We start from the raw sequence: 19,287 nt of genomic DNA, 5'->3' as shown, positions 1-19,287 counted from the left end.
CTTCATACAGCAGTCATGATTTTATTTTATGTAAGTTCTGTGAGTGTTCAGTTAGCGCTTTCAGTCTTTGAAACTTATTGAGTTAGCTCTGGGCTGCAGTAAAAACAAACATTGGCAGTGGGCCTGATTGATAACTAGCCTAGTATTGGTTCTTTTGATAGTGTATTGTGGAAGCAGAATAGTGTTTATGCACTGGCTCACTGGAAATTTATTTCAACCATGTACATTGTGCTGGAACCTTCAGCTGGGAAAGCTTTAAAGGATATTGTTTAAAGGATAAGTTAATATAGGTTGTCATAAGTCTTGCTTGCAAGGAGCTCCTGTTACTTTATATAAAAATGTGTACTCTTATAGATTTGCACATGCCCCCTTATTCTGTATATTGGACATGTGCTGTGGCTTGGCTATGGGGTACTCATGTATTTGTGCTATGCTCTTATTCAAATATTTCAGGAAAATGGAAAGGCAGCAGATGGTCAGACACCATCTCTACCAAGTGGAGTGCTTGGACCACAGCGACCAAGATCCAACTCTGGCAGGGAGCTCACAGATGAGGTATTGTATAAATCTCCCATCAAAACGCAAACAAACGTAAGAAATAATTAATACTTAGAGTTAAACGCAAAGCCAGTGAATCGCTTCACGTATTGTTAGCTAATTCATTCTGTTGGCATGTATTTGATTCAAATAAATATCTATCGTGGATGAGACTTCTAGCTGCAGATTCCTTACCTTTGAATTTTCCAGGTATCAGACTCGATCCAGAAACTTTTGCATGAGCAGTACCCCTTCGTGCCATCGGTGGCTTAGTTCGGTTCTGTGCAGCGTCATTGGTTCCAGAAGTGATGTTGTGGTCACCTACATAGGTGTCACCCAGGCAGGCGGACGTCAGTTGTTTTATTTCAGCAGCAGTTAGTGGTGATCCAGAGAAGTTTTCTTATTTTATGACAGGTTTTTTTCAACTTTTTCTTGACTATTTTTTTAGAAGTGAGGATGTCGAAGAAGACAAGTGTCAAGCTGTGTGGAGCATGTCTTTGGTCCATGTCGGTTACGGACACCTATCTGATCTGTTTATGGTGTCTCAAGTTCGACCTAGATTCAAAGTCATGCTTGGAGTGCTGGGCCAGGGCTCTGAAAACTTTAAGGGGGAGGTTCCTAAAGCTGCTTGCGGCCGGGCGGTTGAAGCCAGCAACACGATTTCTAGGAGATTCTGATCCCTATCAAAGAGAAGGTCACAGGACCCATCCAGGAGCCCCAAGTTGTCTTTATTGCACTTAAACTTCTTGGCACACTCGGGGAAGAGGCACATGAAGAAGTCTAAACGGACTTAAACATCACCTCATCCGTCAGTTGACACGAGTGAGGAATATCATCGCTCCAGGCACGGTTCTGCAGAGCCGTTGCCAGGTCCGACTCTCTGCCTCTGCCATTTCCGGGAGCTGGAGTGACCCCAGCTCAGTTGAAAAACTCCTCCGAGGACATGAGCCTTGTGTTTGAGCGGGCTGACCCTTCTGGGGTGCCTTCAGGCCCTTACGGATCTGATCACGGATCTGGATCGGTGCATTTCGTACCATCCCAACACCAATTCTTTCTGTGCTGCCAGTGCCCACGACGGCGCCAGGCGCATTCTGAGCCCTGACCACATCCGAGTCAGAACGGAGTCGATCAGCGCCAATGCCAGTGCCAACAGGGCCAATTGGTCCTAGGTCATTGCCTGATCGATTTTTGGAGAAGCCTCGACGACTCGCTGTTGAATGCTGGTTTGCACCAGGCTGTCTTCTCCCACCTCCATACTATGGCAAACCTCCTGCATTTTCTGGGATTCACTATAAACATGCCAAAGTCACACCTGACTCCTTCTCAGACGCTCCCTTTCATTGGAGCTGTTCTGGACACAGGTTAATTTCGGGCTTATCTCCCCGAGCGGCAAGTCCAGAATATTCAGGTTATGATAACGATGTTTTGGCCTCTATCCTGGATTTCGGTGAGAAAGACTCTGAGCCTGCTGGGCCTCATGGCCGCCTGCATCCTGCTGGTGAATCATGCCAGATGGCATATGTAGGCTCTGCAGTGGGACTTGAAGTTCCAGTGGGTGCAGCATCAGGTGAATCTCTCCAACATGGTCCAGATGTTGGAGGGAACAGCTTCGATGGCTTACAAACTGCGATTGGGTCAAAGGCAGACTCCTCTTCCTTCCCCAACCAGATCTAGTAGTGATAGATACATCACTCCTGGAATGGGGTGGCGATTTGGGAGAGTTGGAGATCAGTGGATTGTGGTATTTGGCAGAATTCTGACTCCACATCATTGCTGGAGCTACGGGCGATTTGGCTAGCATTGACAGTATTGTTCTCGGACAACACCATCGCCATATGGTACTGCAACAACCAGGGTGAGGTGGGGTCATGGACCCTTTGTCAAGAGGCCCTGCTTTTCTGGCTGGAACAGAAGGGCATACCCTAGTGGTTCAACACCTGGCAGGTTCTCTGAATGCCAGGGTGGACAAACTCAGCTGTCAGTGCCTAGTGGATCATAAGTGGCGTATCCATTCAGAGGTGGCACAAGGACTCTTTCAGCAATGAGGAGAGCCTTGGTTAGATCTGTTTGCCGCCAAAAAGAATGTACAATGTCAGTAGTATTGCACGTTGGAGGTTCCAAGGAGGCTGTCACTCTGATATGCTTTTTGTCTTGAGTCGAGTTCAGGCCTCCTGTACGCCTTTCCGCCCATACAATTTCTGGCCATAACTCTCTAGGAGAACAGAAGATCAGGAACGACCTGGGCCAAGTCATTCTTGTGGCTCTTGACTATGCACCAAGAGTCTGGTAACCAGAGCTTCTGAAAATGAACATTGATCTTATGATCAGACTGCCCCTTCAGGAGGATATCCTCTCACAGCAACAGGGAGGGTCCTCCACCTGAACCTGTAAACTCCCCGCCTCCTGGGGTGGTGATTGAGTGGCGACAGTTGATGGATTTTGACCTTCCTCCCAAAGTCTGTAAAGTTATCTTGGTGGCCAGGCGGCCCTCCACTAAAATGATATACACGTGTTGACACAAAAACTTATATAATATATATATATTCACACACATGTTCACAGGCCTGGGGGCTGCAGGTGCAGTGCTACTTCCAGGCATCAGATATCTTCATCCCGGGCAGTCGCGGTCAGGGGGGTCCTCGGGATTCTCTCTGCAGGCATCCTCGTGGGGGTGCAGGCAGGTCAGCCCAGGGTGGACACGGAGTTGCCTGGGGGTCCTCTCTGGACAGTTGGTTTCTCTGGACACGGACCGGGGGTGATGGGTGCAGAGTGTTGGGGACTCCCGCTTCTGGAGGGTAGGACACCTTTTAAAGATGGCTGTCTTTTCTTCTTGTTGGGCAGAGCTGCTGCCCATAGAAGTTCTTGGTCCTCGGTGATGCAGGCAGTCCCCTGGATGCTTTTCAGGGGTTGCTGGTCCTGCAGAACATGTTGCTTCTCGGTTGCAGGGTCTTTGAAGCAGGAGACTGGCCGGTAGGGCTGGGGCCAAGTCAGTTGTCGTCTCCTTTTCTTCTCTGCAGGGTTGTCAGCTCAGCAGTCCTTCTTCTTGTGAGGTTGTCGGGAATCTGACTAGTTTGGTTCAGGGAGCCCTTAAATACAAGATTTATGAGCGTTTTAGGGATCAGAGGGCATTAGCCAATGGCTACTGTCCCTGAGGGTGGCTACACCCTCCTTGTGCTCACTCCCTTTGGGGATGGGAGCACATTCTCATCCCTATTAGTCCTACTCCTCGAGGAGGGGGTCACTTCAGCTCTGGTCACCTTAGGGGTGAACCTGGCTGAAGGGGTGACTCCTCCTTGTTTTTCTCATTATCCCACTGGACTTGCCACCGAAAGTGGGGGCTCATCCAGGGGGTGGGCATCTCCACTGGCTGGAGTGCCTTGGGGGCCATTGTAACACCAGGCCTGAGCCTTTGAGGCTCACTGCCAGGTGTTACAGTTCCTGTAGAGGGGAGGTGTGAAGCACCTCCACCCAGTGCAGGCTTTGTCTCTGGCCCCACAGAGCACAAAGGCTCTCAGCCCAGGTGGCCAGAAACTCGTCTCTCAGTAGCAGGCTGGCACAGACCAGTCAGTCCTGCACTGAAGGATTGGGTAAAATACCGGGGGCATCTCTAAGATGCCCTCTGTGTGCATTTCTCAATCAATACAACACTGGCATCAGTGTGGATTTATTGTGCTGAGAAGTTTGATACCAAACTTCCCAGTATTCAGTGTAGCCATTATGGAACTGTGGAGTTCGTGTTTGACAAACTCCCAGACAATATACTCTTTATGACTACCCTGCACTTAGAATCTCTAAGAATTGGCTTAGACACTGTAGGGGCATAGTGCTCATGCATCTATGCCCTCACCTGTGGTATAGTGCACCCTGCCTTAGGGCTGTAACGCTTGCTAGAGAGGTGACTTACCTATGCCACAGCCACTGGGTTGTGGGCATGGCACTCTGAGGGCAGTGCCATGTGAACTTAGTCTTTTTCTCCCCACCAGCACACACAAGCTGTGCGGCAGTGTGCATGTGCTGAGTGAGGGGTCCCCAGGGTGGCATAATACATGCTGCAGCCCCTAGGGACCTTCCCTGGCCACTGGGCCCTTTGTACCAGTGGTACCATTTACAAGGGGCTTATCTGTGTGCCAGAGCTGTGCCAATTGTGGAGGCAAAGGTATATTTTAGGGAAAGAGCACTGGTTAGCAGGGTCCCAGCACCCTTTCAATCATAACTAGCATCAACAAAAGGCAAAAGGTTAGGGGGTAAGCATGCCAACAGAGGCATTTTCCTACACTTGGTACATCAGGCTCTAGTTACACTGAATTATGTGTCATCAGGAATATGCTTTTCTCCACATAGCTCTGTGTTCACCGCAGCATTGAAGAAGTGGATTTGCAATTCTGATATTCACCTTTATGAACTTTTGATCTCATAATAGAGGAAAAGACAATGACATTAAACAAATTGCCTAAGTGAGTCAATACGAGATGAAAAAAGAATCCACAAATACTCACACTGCCAGGATTTAATCACGAACTAGATGCCACATCGCTGTTCTAAAACGGAACTCCTAACAGAGAGAATTTCTACTCCTCTCATCTATCTAACGTCCAGAATCAGAGATGCAGGTTTTGTCTGCATTCTGAAGCATCAACACATTACCCAGATCTAAAAATTCGAAAGGAACACAATTTCAGCTCTGTCTCCTGAGAAATATAAAACATCTGATTTCAGACTTGCACTTATAAGTTAATGTGTTTGTCATTTTCATATTAAACCATTGCAGTGCCCTATTTGTGGATATTCAAATGAAAGTTTGGAAAAAAGTGCTTGTTTTATGTGGATAGAACTAAAACCTTAGTCGCCTTCTCTCCACCACACAAAGGCAACTCTTACCAAAGCCAGTATAGCAAGATGGATTGTTAGATGTACCCAAACTTGTTATGCAAAAGCAGAAAGGCCACTACCTATTCCCCCTAGAGCATATTCAACTCGCAAGACAGGTGCGCCTATGGCCTTTTTAGGTAACATGCCCATAGCTGACATATGTAAGGCAGCTACGTGGTCAACACCACACACTGTCACTAAACATTATTGTGTGGATGTTTTAGCACACCAGCAATCTAATGTAGGGGAGGCAGTGCTTGTACTGTTTTTCAAAACACTGCAACACCCATTAGTTAGCCGGCGCTTTCGGGAGTCACTGCTTTACAGCCTATGTAGAGCATGTGTATCCACAGCTACGCATGCCATCAAACAGAAAATTTTACTTTCGCAGTAAGCATCTGTTTGTTGCATGTAGTGCTGCACATTTACATGCACCCACCTACCTCCCTGAACACCTGTGGCAGTTACAGTCTTTTTATATGTATTCACTCGCATGGACAATTAATTTCTGTTACGTTTGCACTACGCTCCATTCATAACCGCCTATGAGAAAACAGTTTAACTATGGAGTTGATAAGTATGCGCATTGCCAACAAGAGGAGTTACTATACCTTGTGACTAAAAACTTTTAGAAGAAAACCAAATTGCAACCTTCCGGACCCAACACTAGATGGCCTAAGTAGGCAGAGCTTGTGAATCTACATGACTTCCTGCTACAAACAAATGCTTTTCCTTTTTGAAAGAGGTGTTTTTTTCTTTCTTGTGGCGGTTGCTACTGTGTAGTTATAGAGATAGACCTAGTTACCAGAGGAAGAGTGTTTTTTTTTGTTAGCTAATAACTTTGCCAACACTTGACGAATCTTCATGAAATGTTCCAAAAAAGTTCACTCACCTCAGCTCCTTTCTGGAAAGCTTTGGGGTCATCCGTTAAGTACACACAAGAAAAAATGGGTGGGGGGGTAGAGAAGGAGGGGGTCCCAAAACACAATTTCCCTATGCAGTTTTCTACAGGAAAAGTGAACACTGATACCAGAAATTCAGATAAACAGAATTACACCAAATTTGTCAGAAAGCTAGGTCTTGGTCCAAAAAGTGTCCTTTTGTGATTTAGTGCAAATCTGTGGAGTAGTTTTCGATAAGTAAATGTTGTATGTCTTGACAGTTGAGTTCACAGGAGGCTCACAAGAATCTCATGATTTCTATGACGGCTGCCTTGCCCCAATGGGAGTTTGTGCTCAGATTGGCTAGTTGCAACCCACCTCCAGACCCAATCCCCCTGTCCTAAGCCCAAAAGCCACCCTGCCTTAAATCCTTTCCCACACCCTCTCCTAAAACAGTACCCACCTCATGCCTAATCCCCCCCGCACTAAGCCCGAAAACCGCCCCGCGCTAAGACTCACCCCACCCCCTCCCTAAAACATTACCCCCCTCCCAAGGCCCAATCCCACCCCGCCCTAAGCCTGAAAACCATCTCCCCACCCTAAATCCTAACCTCCCCACCCTCTACCCCCTCTCTAAAACCGTACTCCCCAACCCCCCGTCCTATCCCCCTCTACCTCTGCACTAAGCCTGAAAACTGCCCCACCCTAAAACCTAACACTCACCCTCTCCTTAAAACAGTATCCCCACCACTCCCAGACCTAATCCCCCACCCTAAACACTAAAACAGTCTCCCCTGCCCTAAACCCTACCCCCTGCCACCCCCCTGTTCCCCCCTAACCTCACTCCTAAGGTGCGGCGCAGCTCTTCTGTGGAAATGGAATGATCTTTCCATTTCTTCTTTCGACACCGATAGCCTTCACCAACATTACCCTGCATAGACCTTACCATGCATACCATTACAAGATAATTTGTTGTAATGGTATACATAGTAAAGGCTATTTGTGGTAATGGCGCATGGGTTGTAACGCATGTGTGGTAAAGGCTAGTCGGGGAAACAGCTGCATTGTAATGGCTTTTTCCCTTTATTCTTTGTCCATCCTGACCAAGTGGTGCTTCGTACCAGGCCTCTTTCCTACCTAAAGTGGTCATGCCCTTTTAAAGTAAGCCAGTCCATCACCGTGCCTACTTTTTTACACACTGCCACATCCTTCTTGTAGGGTAGTGCTCTTGTTGGCGTGGTTACCCCCCCCACTTTTTGCGTTATATTGATGCCAACTTCACTGAGTGTGTGCTGGGTTCCTGCTAACCAGGCCCTAGCACCAGTGTTTTTTCCCCAAAACTTTACTATTGTCCCCACAGTTGGCACGCCCCTGGCACACAGTTAAGACCCTTGTAAAAGGTACCTATGGTACCAAGGGCCCTGTGGCCAGGGAAGGTCCCCAAGGGCTGCAGCATGTGTTGTGCCACCCTGGGGGACCCCTCACCAAGCACATGCACAATGGCTTTGCAGCTTGTGTGTGCTGATGGGGGTGGGGGAAGACATTGGTAAGTCACCCCTCTATTAGGCCTTACAGCCCTAAGGCAGTGTGCACTATACGACAGGTAATGGCATAGCTGCATGGTCAATATGCCCCTACAGTGTCTAAGTCCTTTCTCAGACATTGTAAGTGCAGTGTGGCCACATTGAGTATATGGGCTGTGAGTTTGTCATTATGAACTCCACAGCTCCATAATGGCTTCACTGAATACTGGGAAGTTTGGTATCAAACGTCCCGCACAATAAACCCACACGGATGTCAGTGTTGAATTTATTGAGAAATGCACCCAGAGGCCATCTTAGAGAAGCCCCCTGTATGTTAGCCAAACTGCTAGTGAAGGACTGACCAGCCTTTGCCCGCCTGCCACTTTAAGGCGAGTTTCTGACCACAAGGGGTGAGAGCCTTTGGCTCTCTGTGGCCAGGAACAAAGCCTGTCCTGGGCAGTGGTGCTTCACACCTCCCCTCTGCAGGAAGTGTGACGCCTTGGTGGTGAACCTCAAAGGCTCAGGCCTCCTGTTACAGTGCCCCAGGGCACTCCAACTAGTGGAGATGCCCACCCCAGGAAAAAGCCCCACTTTTTGGCGGCAAGCCCAGTGGGAGAATTAGGAAAAACAAGGAGGAGTTCCCACTTCAGCTGGGACCACCCCTAAGGTGACCTGAGCTGACGTGACCCTCTCCTTGCAGAATCCTCCATCTTGGTTTGGAGGACAGGGACCAATAGGGTTAGGTCTGTGTCCCCCTCCCCAAAGGGAGTGTACACAGGAAGGGTGTAGCCACCTCCACGGACAGTAGCCATTGGCTACTGCTCTCTGACCCCTGTAACACCCCAAAATCCAGGATTTAAGGGCTCCCCTGAACCTAGCTAGTCAGATTCCTGGCGACCTCACAAAAGAAAGAAGAAGGACCCTAAGCTGAACCTCAGCAGAGAAAACTGAAGACAAAAACTGACTTGGCCCCAGCCCTACCGGCCTGTGTCTACCTTCTAAAGCTCTGCTAAAGGAAGGCGACGCATCCTGCAGGGCCAGCGACCTCTTAAAAGCCTCAAGAGAACTGCCTGAACCCAAGAGGACCAAGAACTCCCGTGGACGGAGGCCCTGTCCAAGAAGAAACTCCATCCAAGGACTCCAGAACCTCCCCGAATACGTGAGTCCTGTCCACTCTGCACTCGATGCCCACAACCCGTGTCCAGGTGGCCCAATCGACTGGAGCTGGTTCCCAGGCGAGTCAGACCAAGTGTCCACCCTTGGTTGACCCCTCCTGTCCAATGCGACGAAGCCTGCAGCTTGAATCTGGAGGACCCCCTGACAGCGACCGAACAGGACTAAGCTAACTCTCGCCAAAACGTACTCTGCACCGGCAGCCCCCTAGCCTTGGGGGATCTGATCTCCAGTGCAGCCATCGTCCTTCTCCAGCCTGTGGTTTTCCGGAACAGATCCCCTAGACCCAACCTGCAGCATCTTCGTGACCCAAGGGGTCCCCCTATAGAGAAGCTTTGGGAGACCGTTGCTGTGTTTGCACCATGCACCCGGCCGCCTTGGTGCTGCTGAGGGTGTGTGTTTGGTGCAGACCTATGCTCCATGTCTCCCCATTTCCCCCCACCGGTGCTCTACTAAATCCCCCAGATCTGTCCTCTGAAGGCACGGGTACTTACCTGCAAGCAGGCCTGAATCTGAGTGCCCCCAGCCTCCATAGGAGCCCACGTTAAAATTGTCTTGTCTTATGACCTCTGCACCCGGCCAGCCCCGTGTTGCTGGAGTTGGGTGTTCGGGGTTTTACTTGAACCCCCACCTGTGGACATCCAGACTGGAACTGTGTCGACTTTCGAAACAGATTATTGCTATTAATTTGAAAACCGTATACCTTGCCAATTCCAAAGTGGTATTGATACACATGTTGAATACTTAATTGCAAATGTACTTACCTGTAAACTGAATCTTGTAGTTATATTTTTGCTATATAAAAACCATTGGCCTGGAGTTAGTCATTGAGTGTGTGCTTCCTTTATTGCTTCTGTGTGTATAACAAACGCTTTGCACTACCCTCTGATAAGTGTAACTGCTCGACCATACTGCCACAAAAGAGAGCATTATTATTATCATCATCTATTTTAGCCTCTATTAAACCTCTGGGGAACCCCTGGAGCCAGCTTCCTACACTTATAGTTTCTTCTGCTAGGAATAACTATAAATTGTGCCGTAAAAGTAACTTTAGGCTATGAGTTATAGTTTCTTAACATAACTATATGTTCGATGGCATCTGTCGCTGTAGATACACATGGTATGCATGAGCTCGCCATCTGGTGTTGGGTCGGAGTGTTACAAGTTGTTTTTCTTCGAAGAAGTGTTTTCGAGTCACGGGACCGAGTGACTCCACCTTCTGTGCTCATTGCGCATGGGCGTCGACTCCATCTTCGATTGTTTTCTTTCCGCCATCGGGTTCGGACGTGTTCCTGTCGCTCCGAGTTTCGGAACGGAAAGATAGCTGAAGACGGAAGATTTTCGACGGTATCGTTGCGATCCGGTTAGAGATAGACACATACGACGACGCGTTGAACATCGAAGCGCTTCGGTGCCCTTCGGGGTAGATTTCGGCACCCCGTCGGGGCCTAGTCGGCCCGACCGCGTGGAGGACAACGCCGATGGAACGGACCCCGTTTCGATTCTGCCCCGAATGCCACAACAAATATCCTTATACGGACCTACACTCGGTCTGTAATCTGTGCCTGTCACCCGAGCACAGTGAAGAATCCTGCGAGGCCTGTCGGGCGTTCCGGTCCCGAAAAACTCTGCGCGACCGTCGAGCGAGAAGACTGCAGATGGCGTCCACGCCAAAAGAGCGTCGACAGTTCGAGACAGAAGAAGAACAGGAGGAATCCTTTTCCATCCAGGATTCAGATTCCGACGAGCTACACTCTACAAGAACTGTGAGTAAGACGTCGAGATCAAACCTTAAAAAAGGAAAGAAGGCCCAGGGGACGCCACTGCCAACCGGCCATGGCTCCACCCAAATTCTCGGTGACCAACAATCGGCACCGAAAAAGGCCCATTCAGTGTCGAGATCGTCCGACTTCGGTCGAGACACCGGCACGCAGCCTCCTCGGGACCGAGAGAGTGCTAAACAGAAGCATCGACACCGAGAGTTCGGTGTCGACACCGATCGACGCCGAGACAGTGGCGCCGAAGACCATAGAGGCCAAGAATTTTCGGCACAGAAAAAGAGGAAGGTTACCTCGGAGCCGAAAAAACAATCGACAGGGTTTTCGGAGCCGAAAAAAGCGACATCAGACCCTGTTTCTGGCTCCTATACCGAAGAGCATTCTATGTCTTCTCAAATGAAGAAACATAGATTTGAACAAGAACTGCAATCCACTGACGTGGATCACACGCAAAAGCGTATCTTTATTCAGCAGGGGACTGGGAAGATCAGTACCCTTCCACCTGTCAAACGAAAGAGAACGCTTCAGTTTACTCCTCAGCAACAAACAACACAAAAGGTAACACCTCCTCCCTCGCCTCCACCTGTAACTCCGGCTTCGCCAACTTACACCCCGTCACATTCGCCAGCTCACACCGCCATGAGCCACGATGACCAAGATCAGGATGCGTGGGACTTGTACGACGCACCAGTGTCTGATAACAGCCCAGACACATACCCAACTAGGCCATCACCACCGGAAGACAGCACAGCCTACTCACAAGTGGTGGCTAGAGCAGCTCTATTCCATAATGTGGAACTACACTCGGAACAAGTAGAGGATGATTTTTTATTTAACACCCTCTCCTCAACCCACAGCTCCTACCAAAGCCTGCCGATGCTCCCAGGCATGCTACGCCATGCAAAGGACATTTTCAAGGAGCCAGTTAAAAGTAGGGCAGTGACGCCTAGGGTGGACAAAAAGTATAAGGCGCCTCCTACGGACCCTGTATTTATCACCTCTCAGCTGCCACCAGACTCTGTGGTGGTAGGGGCTGCCAGAAAACGGGCAAACTCACACACTTCTGGGGATGCACCTCCCCCAGATAAAGAAAGTAGGAAGTTCGATGCAGCCGGGAAGAGGGTTGCTGTCCAAGCAGCAAACCAGTGGCGCATCGCAAATTCACAAGCGCTGCTAGCGCGATACGACAGAGCCCACTGGGATGAGATGCAGCATCTCATTGAACATCTCCCAAAAGATCTGCAAAAAAGAGCAAAACAGGTTGTTGAGGAGGGTCAAAACATTTCCAACAATCAAATACGCTCCTCCATGGATGCAGCAGACACGGCCGCAAGAACCATTAATACGTCGGTTACCATCCGTAGGCACGCATGGCTCAGAACGTCTGGATTCAAGCCAGAAATTCAGCAGGCAGTGCTTAACATGCCAGTAAACGAGAAACTTCTGTTCGGTCCGGAGGTCGACACAGCCATAGAAAAGCTCAAAAAGGACACTGACACTGCCAAGGCCATGGGCGCACTCTACTCCCCGCAGAGCAGAGGATCTTATAACACCTTCCGCAAAACACCTTTTAGAGGAGGGTTTCGGGGTCAGGCCACACAAGCTAGCACCTCACAGTCCGCACCGCCCACCTACCAGGGACAGTACAGGGGAGGTTTTCGGGGCCAGTATAGAGGGGGGCAATTTCCTAGGAATAGAGGAAGATTTCAAAGCCCCAAAACCACTACCAACAAGCAGTGACTCACACGTCACTCACCCCTCCCACACAACACCAGTGGGGGGGAGGATACATCAATATTACGAAGCATGGGACAAAATAACTACAGACACATGGGTCCTAGCAATTATCCAACATGGTTATTGCATAGAATTCATGCAATTCCCTCCAGACATACCACCAAAATCACAAAATTTATCAAAATACCATTCACAGCTTCTAGAGATAGAAGTTCAAGCACTACTGCAAAAAAATGCAATAGAATTAGTACCAAGCACACAAATAAACACAGGAGTTTATTCACTGTACTTCTTGATACCAAAAAAGGACGAAACACTGAGACCAATTCTAGACCTCAGGGTAGTAAACACATTCATCAAATCAGACCACTTTCACATGGTCACACTACAAGAAGTGTTACCATTGCTCAGAAAACACGACTACATGACAACCCTAGACCTCAAGGACGCATATTTCCATATACCAATCCATCAATCACACAGGAAATATCTAAGGTTTGTATTCAAAGGAATACATTACCAATTCAAAGTATTGCCTTTTGGTTTAACAACCGCTCCAAGAGTATTCACAAAATGCCTAGCAGTAGTCGCTGCACACATCAGAAGGCAGCAAATACATGTGTTCCCGTATCTAGACGACTGGCTAATCAAAACCAGTTCGCTCACACAATGCTCAAACCACACAAATCAAGTCATACAAACCCTCTACAATCTAGGGTTCACCGTCAACTTTGCAAAATCAAACATTCTGCCAAGCAAAGTACAGCAATATCTAGGAGCCATAATAGACACGACAAAAGGAGTAGCAACGCCAACTCCACAAAGGATCCACAATTTCAACAGGGTCATTCAACACATGTCTCCAAACCAAACAATACAAGCAAGAACAATACTACAGCTCCTAGGCATGATGTCCTCATGCATAGCCATTGTCCCAAACGCAAGACTGCACATGAGGCCCTTACAACAGTGCCTAGCCTCACAGTGGTCTCAAGCACAGGGTCACCTTCTAGATCTGGTGTTGCTAGACCGCCAAACTTACCTATCGCTTCTATGGTGGAACAGTATAAATTTAAACATAGGGCGGCCTTTCCAAGACCCAGTGCCACAGTACGTAATAACAACAGATGCTTCCATGACAGGGTGGGGAGCACATCTCAATCAACACAACATAAGAGGACAATGGAACATACATCAAACAAAACTGCATATAAATCATCTAGAATTATTAGCAGTTTTTCAAGCACTAAAAGCTTTCCAACCAATCATAACCCACAAATACATCCTTGTCAAAACAGACAACATGACAACGATGTATTATCTAAACAAACAAGGAGGAACACATTCAACGCAGTTAAGCTTGTTAGCTCAAAAAATATGGAAGTGGGCAATCCACCATCAAATTGGTCTAATAGCACAGTTTATTCCGGGGATCCAGAATCAGCTGGCAGACAATCTCTCTCGAGATCACCAGCAAGTCCACGAATGGGAAATCCACCCACAAATTCTGAACACCTACTTCACACTCTGGGGGACACCACAAATAGACTTATTTGCAACAAAAGAGAACGCAAAATGCCAAAACTTCGCGTCCAGATACCCACACAAGCAATCCCAAGGCAATGCCCTATGGATGAACTGGTCAGGAATATTTGCTTACGCTTTTCCTCCTCTCCCTCTCCTTCCTTACCTAGTAAACAAATTGAGTCAAAACAAACTCAAACTCATTTTAATAGCACCAACGTGGGCAAGACAACCCTGGTACACAACACTGCTAGATCTGTCTGTAGTACCAAACATCAAACTGCCCAACAAACCAGATCTGTTAACGCAACACAACCAACAGATCAGACACCCGGACCCAGCATCGCTGAATCTAGCAATCTGGCTCCTGAAATCCTAGAATTCGGACACTTACAACTTAGCCAAGAGTGTATGGAAGTCATAAAGCAGGCCAGAAGACCATCCACTAGACACTGCTACGCAAGTAAGTGGAAAAGATTTGTTTGGTACTGCCATCATAATCAGATACAACCACTAGAGGCAACTCCAAAACATATAGTAAATTACTTGCTCCATTTACAAAAAGCAAAGCTAGCCTTCTCTTCTATTAAAATACACCTTGCAGCAATATCTGCATACCTGCAAACTACATATTCAACTTCCTTGTATAGGATACCAGTTATCAAAGCATTCATAGAAGGGCTTAAAAGAATTATACCACCAAGAACACCACCTGTTCCTTCATGGAACCTAAACGTGGTTCTAACAAGACTCATGGGCCCACCCTTCGAACCCATGCACTCTTGCGGAATACAATTCCTCACCTGGAAAGTTGCCTTTCTCATCGCCATTACATCTCTAAGAAGAGTAAGTGAAATTCAAGCGTTCACAACACAAGAGCCTTTTATACAAATACATAAAAATAAGGTCGTCCTACGACCTAATCCAAAATTTTTACCAAAAGTTATTTCTCCATTCCATCTAAATCAAACGGTAGAACTACCAGTATTCTTCCCACAGCCAGATTCTGTGGCTGAAAGAGCACTACATACATTAGATGTCAAAAGAGCATTAATGTACTACATTGACAGAACGAAGAACATCAGAAAAACTAAACAGCTATTTATTGCATTCCAAAAACCTCATGCAGGTAACCCAATATCAAAACAAGGTATAGCCAGATGGATAGTTAAATGCATCCAAATCTGCTACCTTAAAGCAAAAAGACAACTGCCCATTACTCCCAGGGCACATTCAACAAGGAAAAAAGGTGCTTCAATGGCCTTTTTAGGAAACATCCCAATGCAAGAAATATGTAAGGCAGCCACTTGGTCTACGCCTCACACATTCACCAAACACTACTGTATAGATGTGCTATCCGCACAACAAGCTACAGTAGGTCAAGCTGTATTAAGAACTCTATTTCAGACAACTTCTACTCCTACAGGCTAAACCACCGCTTATGGGGAACTAACTGCTTACTAGTCTATGCATACCATGTGTATCTACAGCGACAGATGCCATCGAACTGAAAATGTCACTTACCCAGTGTACATCTGTTCGTGGCATCAGTCGCTGAGATTCACATGGACCCACCCACCTCCCCGGAAGCCTGTAGCAGTTCAGAAGTTACCTTCAATTTTGTACATTTGTATATATATTACTTAATCCTTTAATAGGTACATACTTACATTTTTCATTGCGCGGGCACTATTACTATAGTACAACTCCTACCTCACCCTCTGCGGGGAAAACAATCGAAGATGGAGTCGACGCCCATGCGCAATGAGCACAGAAGGTGGAGTCACTCGGTCCCGTGACTCGAAAACACTTCTTCGAAGAAAAACAACTTGTAACACTCCGACCCAACACCAGATGGCGAGCTCATGCATACCATGTGAATCTCAGCGACTGATGCCACGAACAGATGTACACTGGGTAAGTGACATTTTCACTTCTGAATGTGTATGGTTTTGTGTGGGTAAAACGTGAACCTTACAATAACGTCCCTGTAACCTTTGTTTTTTTTTCAGTGAATATATATATATATATATATATGTATATATATATATATATATGTTCGATGGCATGTGTAGCTGCAGATACACATGCTGTGCATTATCCTGCCATCTAGTGTTGGGCTCGGAGTGTTACAAGTTGTTTTTCTTCGAAGAAGTCTTTTCGAGTCACAAGACTGAGGGACTCCTCCCTTTCGGCTCCATTGCGCATGGGCGTCAACTCCATCTCAGATTGTTTTCTTTCCGCCATTGGGTTCGGACGTGTTCCTCTTCGCTCCGTATTTCGGTTCGGAAAAGATAGTTATCCATCGGAAAATTCGACAGTATTGTTTGCGCTCGGTACCGGGCTAGTGCTAGCACATTGACACCGAAGAAAGAAGAGCTCCGGCAGCCCTTCGGGGCTTCCACTCCTCGGCGGGGCCTGGTCGGCCCGACCGCGTCCATCTTCAAACCTCATGGACCGGACCCCCTTCCGCTTCTGCCCCAACTGCCATGCAAAGTATCCTTATACAGACCAACACTTGGTCTGTAATCTGTGTTTGTCCCCCGAACACAAAGAGGATACTTGCGGGGCCTGTCGGGAATTTCGATCCAAGAAGACACTGCAGGATCGAAGAGCTCGAAGACTTCAGATGGCGTCGACACCGGCCGGGCACACCGACGTCGAAGAAGAGGAGAGATTCTCCATTCGAGATTCGGACTTGGACGAGTCCGAGAGTGAGCAGCCGAAGACGCAGCAAACCGTGAGTAAACCAGCCCCGGCAAAAACTCACTCGAAAATAATGAAGGTCAAGGGGACGCCACCGCCAACAGGCCATGGCTTAACCCGAAAACACGGTGACCAAACATCGGCACCGAAAAAGGCCTCCCAGCAGCCGAAGACATCCGACTCCGGTCGAGATACCGGCTCCGAACAGACTCTGCACCGAGAGTTCGGCACCCCGAAAGTCAAAAAGGTTTCCTCAGAGCCAAAAAAGACTGTCGCAAAAGATTTTGGTGCCGAAACATGCAGCCTCGGAGCCGAAACAAAGCTCCTATACAGAGGAACAAGGGCTTTCCACACAATTACAAGGTCACAGATTTGAACAAGAACTGGGCATGGGAGAGCCAGACCATACCCAGAGGAGGCTCCATATACAAAAAGACACAGGGAAAATCAGAACTCTTCCTCCAATAAAGATGAAGCGGAAGCTCGCATTCCAAGAGGCGGAAATGCAGCCAAAAGCGAAAGTGGCTAAAGAAAAAACACCACCACAGTTTTCGCCACAACAATCGCCAGCACAGTCGCCACATCTGTCCCCGGTAGCAACACCCCCAGTGATGCAGTCACCAACACACACAGGGATGACCCAAGATGACCCGGATGCATGGGATTTGTATGATGCACTGGTCTCTGACAATAGTCCTGATTGCTACCCGGCGAGACCTTCACCACCTGAGGACAGTACTGCTTACATGCAGGTGGTTTCCAGGGCAGCTACATTTCATAATGTAGCATTGCATGCAGAGCCCATAGAAGATGAGATGACTTCTTGTTCAACACCCTGTCATCTACGCACAGCCAATACCAAAGCTTGCCAATGCTGCCAGGCATGTTAAAACACGCCAAACAGGTGTTTCAGGACCCAGTCAAAGGCAGAGCCATCACGCCTAGGGTGGAGAAAAAATATAAACCTCCCCATACTGACCCTGTGTACATCACACAACAGTTAACTCCTGATTCGGTGGTAGTGGGAGCAGCCCGGAAGAGGGCAAACTCACAAACTTCTGGAGACGCACCACCGCCCGACAAAGAAAGTCGGAAATTCAATGCAGCAGGCAAGAGGGTGGCAGCACAGGCAGCCAATCAATGGCGAATTGCCAATTCCCAAGCTCTACTGGCAAGATACAACAGGGCACATTGGGATGAAATGCAACATCTCATTCAACACCTTCCCAAAGAGTTCCAGAAACGTGCACAACAGGTTGTCGAGGAGGGCCAAACTATCTCCAACAACCAAATAAGGTTGGCTATGGACTCAGCAGACACGGTGGCCAGGACAGTAAACACGGCGGTAACCATTCGGAGACACGCATGGCTACGGACCTCCGGATTTAAGCCCGAAATTCAGCAGGCTGTGCTAAATATGCCCTTCAATGAACAACAATTATTTGGGCCGGAGGTGGATACGGCAATAGTAAAACTGAAAAAAGACACGGACACAGCCAAAGCCATGGGCGCGCTCTACTCCCCACATAGCAGAGGCACTTTTAGGAAGCCGCACTTTAGAGGGGGGTTTCGGGCCCAAACCACAGAGCCTTTCACCTCACAATTCAGACCCACATATCAGGGCCAGTATCAGAGAGGAGGTTTTCGAGGACAATATAGGGGTGGACAGTTCCCTAAAACAAGAGGGAAATTCCTGAGCCCAAAAACCCCACAAACTAAACAGTGACTTCAATGTCACAAACCCCCACCACACAACACCAGTGGGGGGGAGACTTACAGATTATTACCACAACTGGGAACACATAACTACTGATGCGTGGGTCCTAGCCATTATCCAACATGGTTATTGCATAGAATTCCTACATTTACCACCAGATGTGCCTCCAAGAGCACACAATATGTCCAAACAACACTTAGACCTGTTACAACTAGAAGTCCAAGCATTATTACAAAAAGAAGCAATAGAACTAGTACCCAACCATCAAAAAGGAACAGGTGTTTACTCCCTGTATTTCCTAATTCCAAAAAAGGACAAAACACTGAGACCCATATTAGACCTCAGAACACTGAATCTTTACATCAAATCAGATCACTTTCACATGGTGACACTTCAAGACGTGATTCCGTTGCTCAAACAACAAGACTACATGTCAACATTGGATCTCAAGGATGCTTATTTCCACATACCCATACATCCTTCCCACAGGAAATACTTGAGGTTTGTAATCCAAGGCGTGCATTACCAATTCAAAGTGTTACCATTCGGCATAACAACAGCCCCAAGAGTAGTCACAAAATGCCTGGCAGTAGTAGCCGCTCACATCAGGAGACAGCACATGCACGTATTCCCTTACTTAGACGATTGGTTAATGAAAACCAGCACTCAGCAACAGTGTCTTCTACACACAAAATACGTCATAGAAACCCTTCACAAACTAGGGTTCTCAATAAACTACCAAAAATCACATCTACAACCGTGTCAAATACAACAATACTTAGGAGCAACAATCAACACACAAAAGGGGATTGCCACTCCAAGTCCACAAAGGGTACAAGCCT

The 19,287-nt window shown here is 47.8% G+C and overlaps 1 protein-coding gene across 1 annotated transcript in view; it reads left to right on the top strand.

Annotated features, from left to right (window-relative positions):
- WDR44 (WD repeat domain 44) overlaps nucleotides 1-19,287 on the top strand; it is a 464,168-nt gene that overhangs the window by 127,250 nt on the left and 317,631 nt on the right. Inside the window, exon 6 of the mRNA XM_069212536.1 lies at nucleotides 454-555. Coding sequence (XP_069068637.1) covers nucleotides 454-555 — 102 coding nt within the window. The remainder of the gene's footprint in view (nucleotides 1-453; nucleotides 556-19,287) is intronic.

This window comes from Pleurodeles waltl, chromosome 2_1 (assembly GCF_031143425.1).
Source record: "Pleurodeles waltl isolate 20211129_DDA chromosome 2_1, aPleWal1.hap1.20221129, whole genome shotgun sequence".
Taxonomy (NCBI): Eukaryota; Metazoa; Chordata; class Amphibia; order Caudata; family Salamandridae; genus Pleurodeles; species Pleurodeles waltl.
Note: the sequence above shows the minus strand (reverse complement) of the source record. Positions and strands in the feature narration are given on the sequence as shown.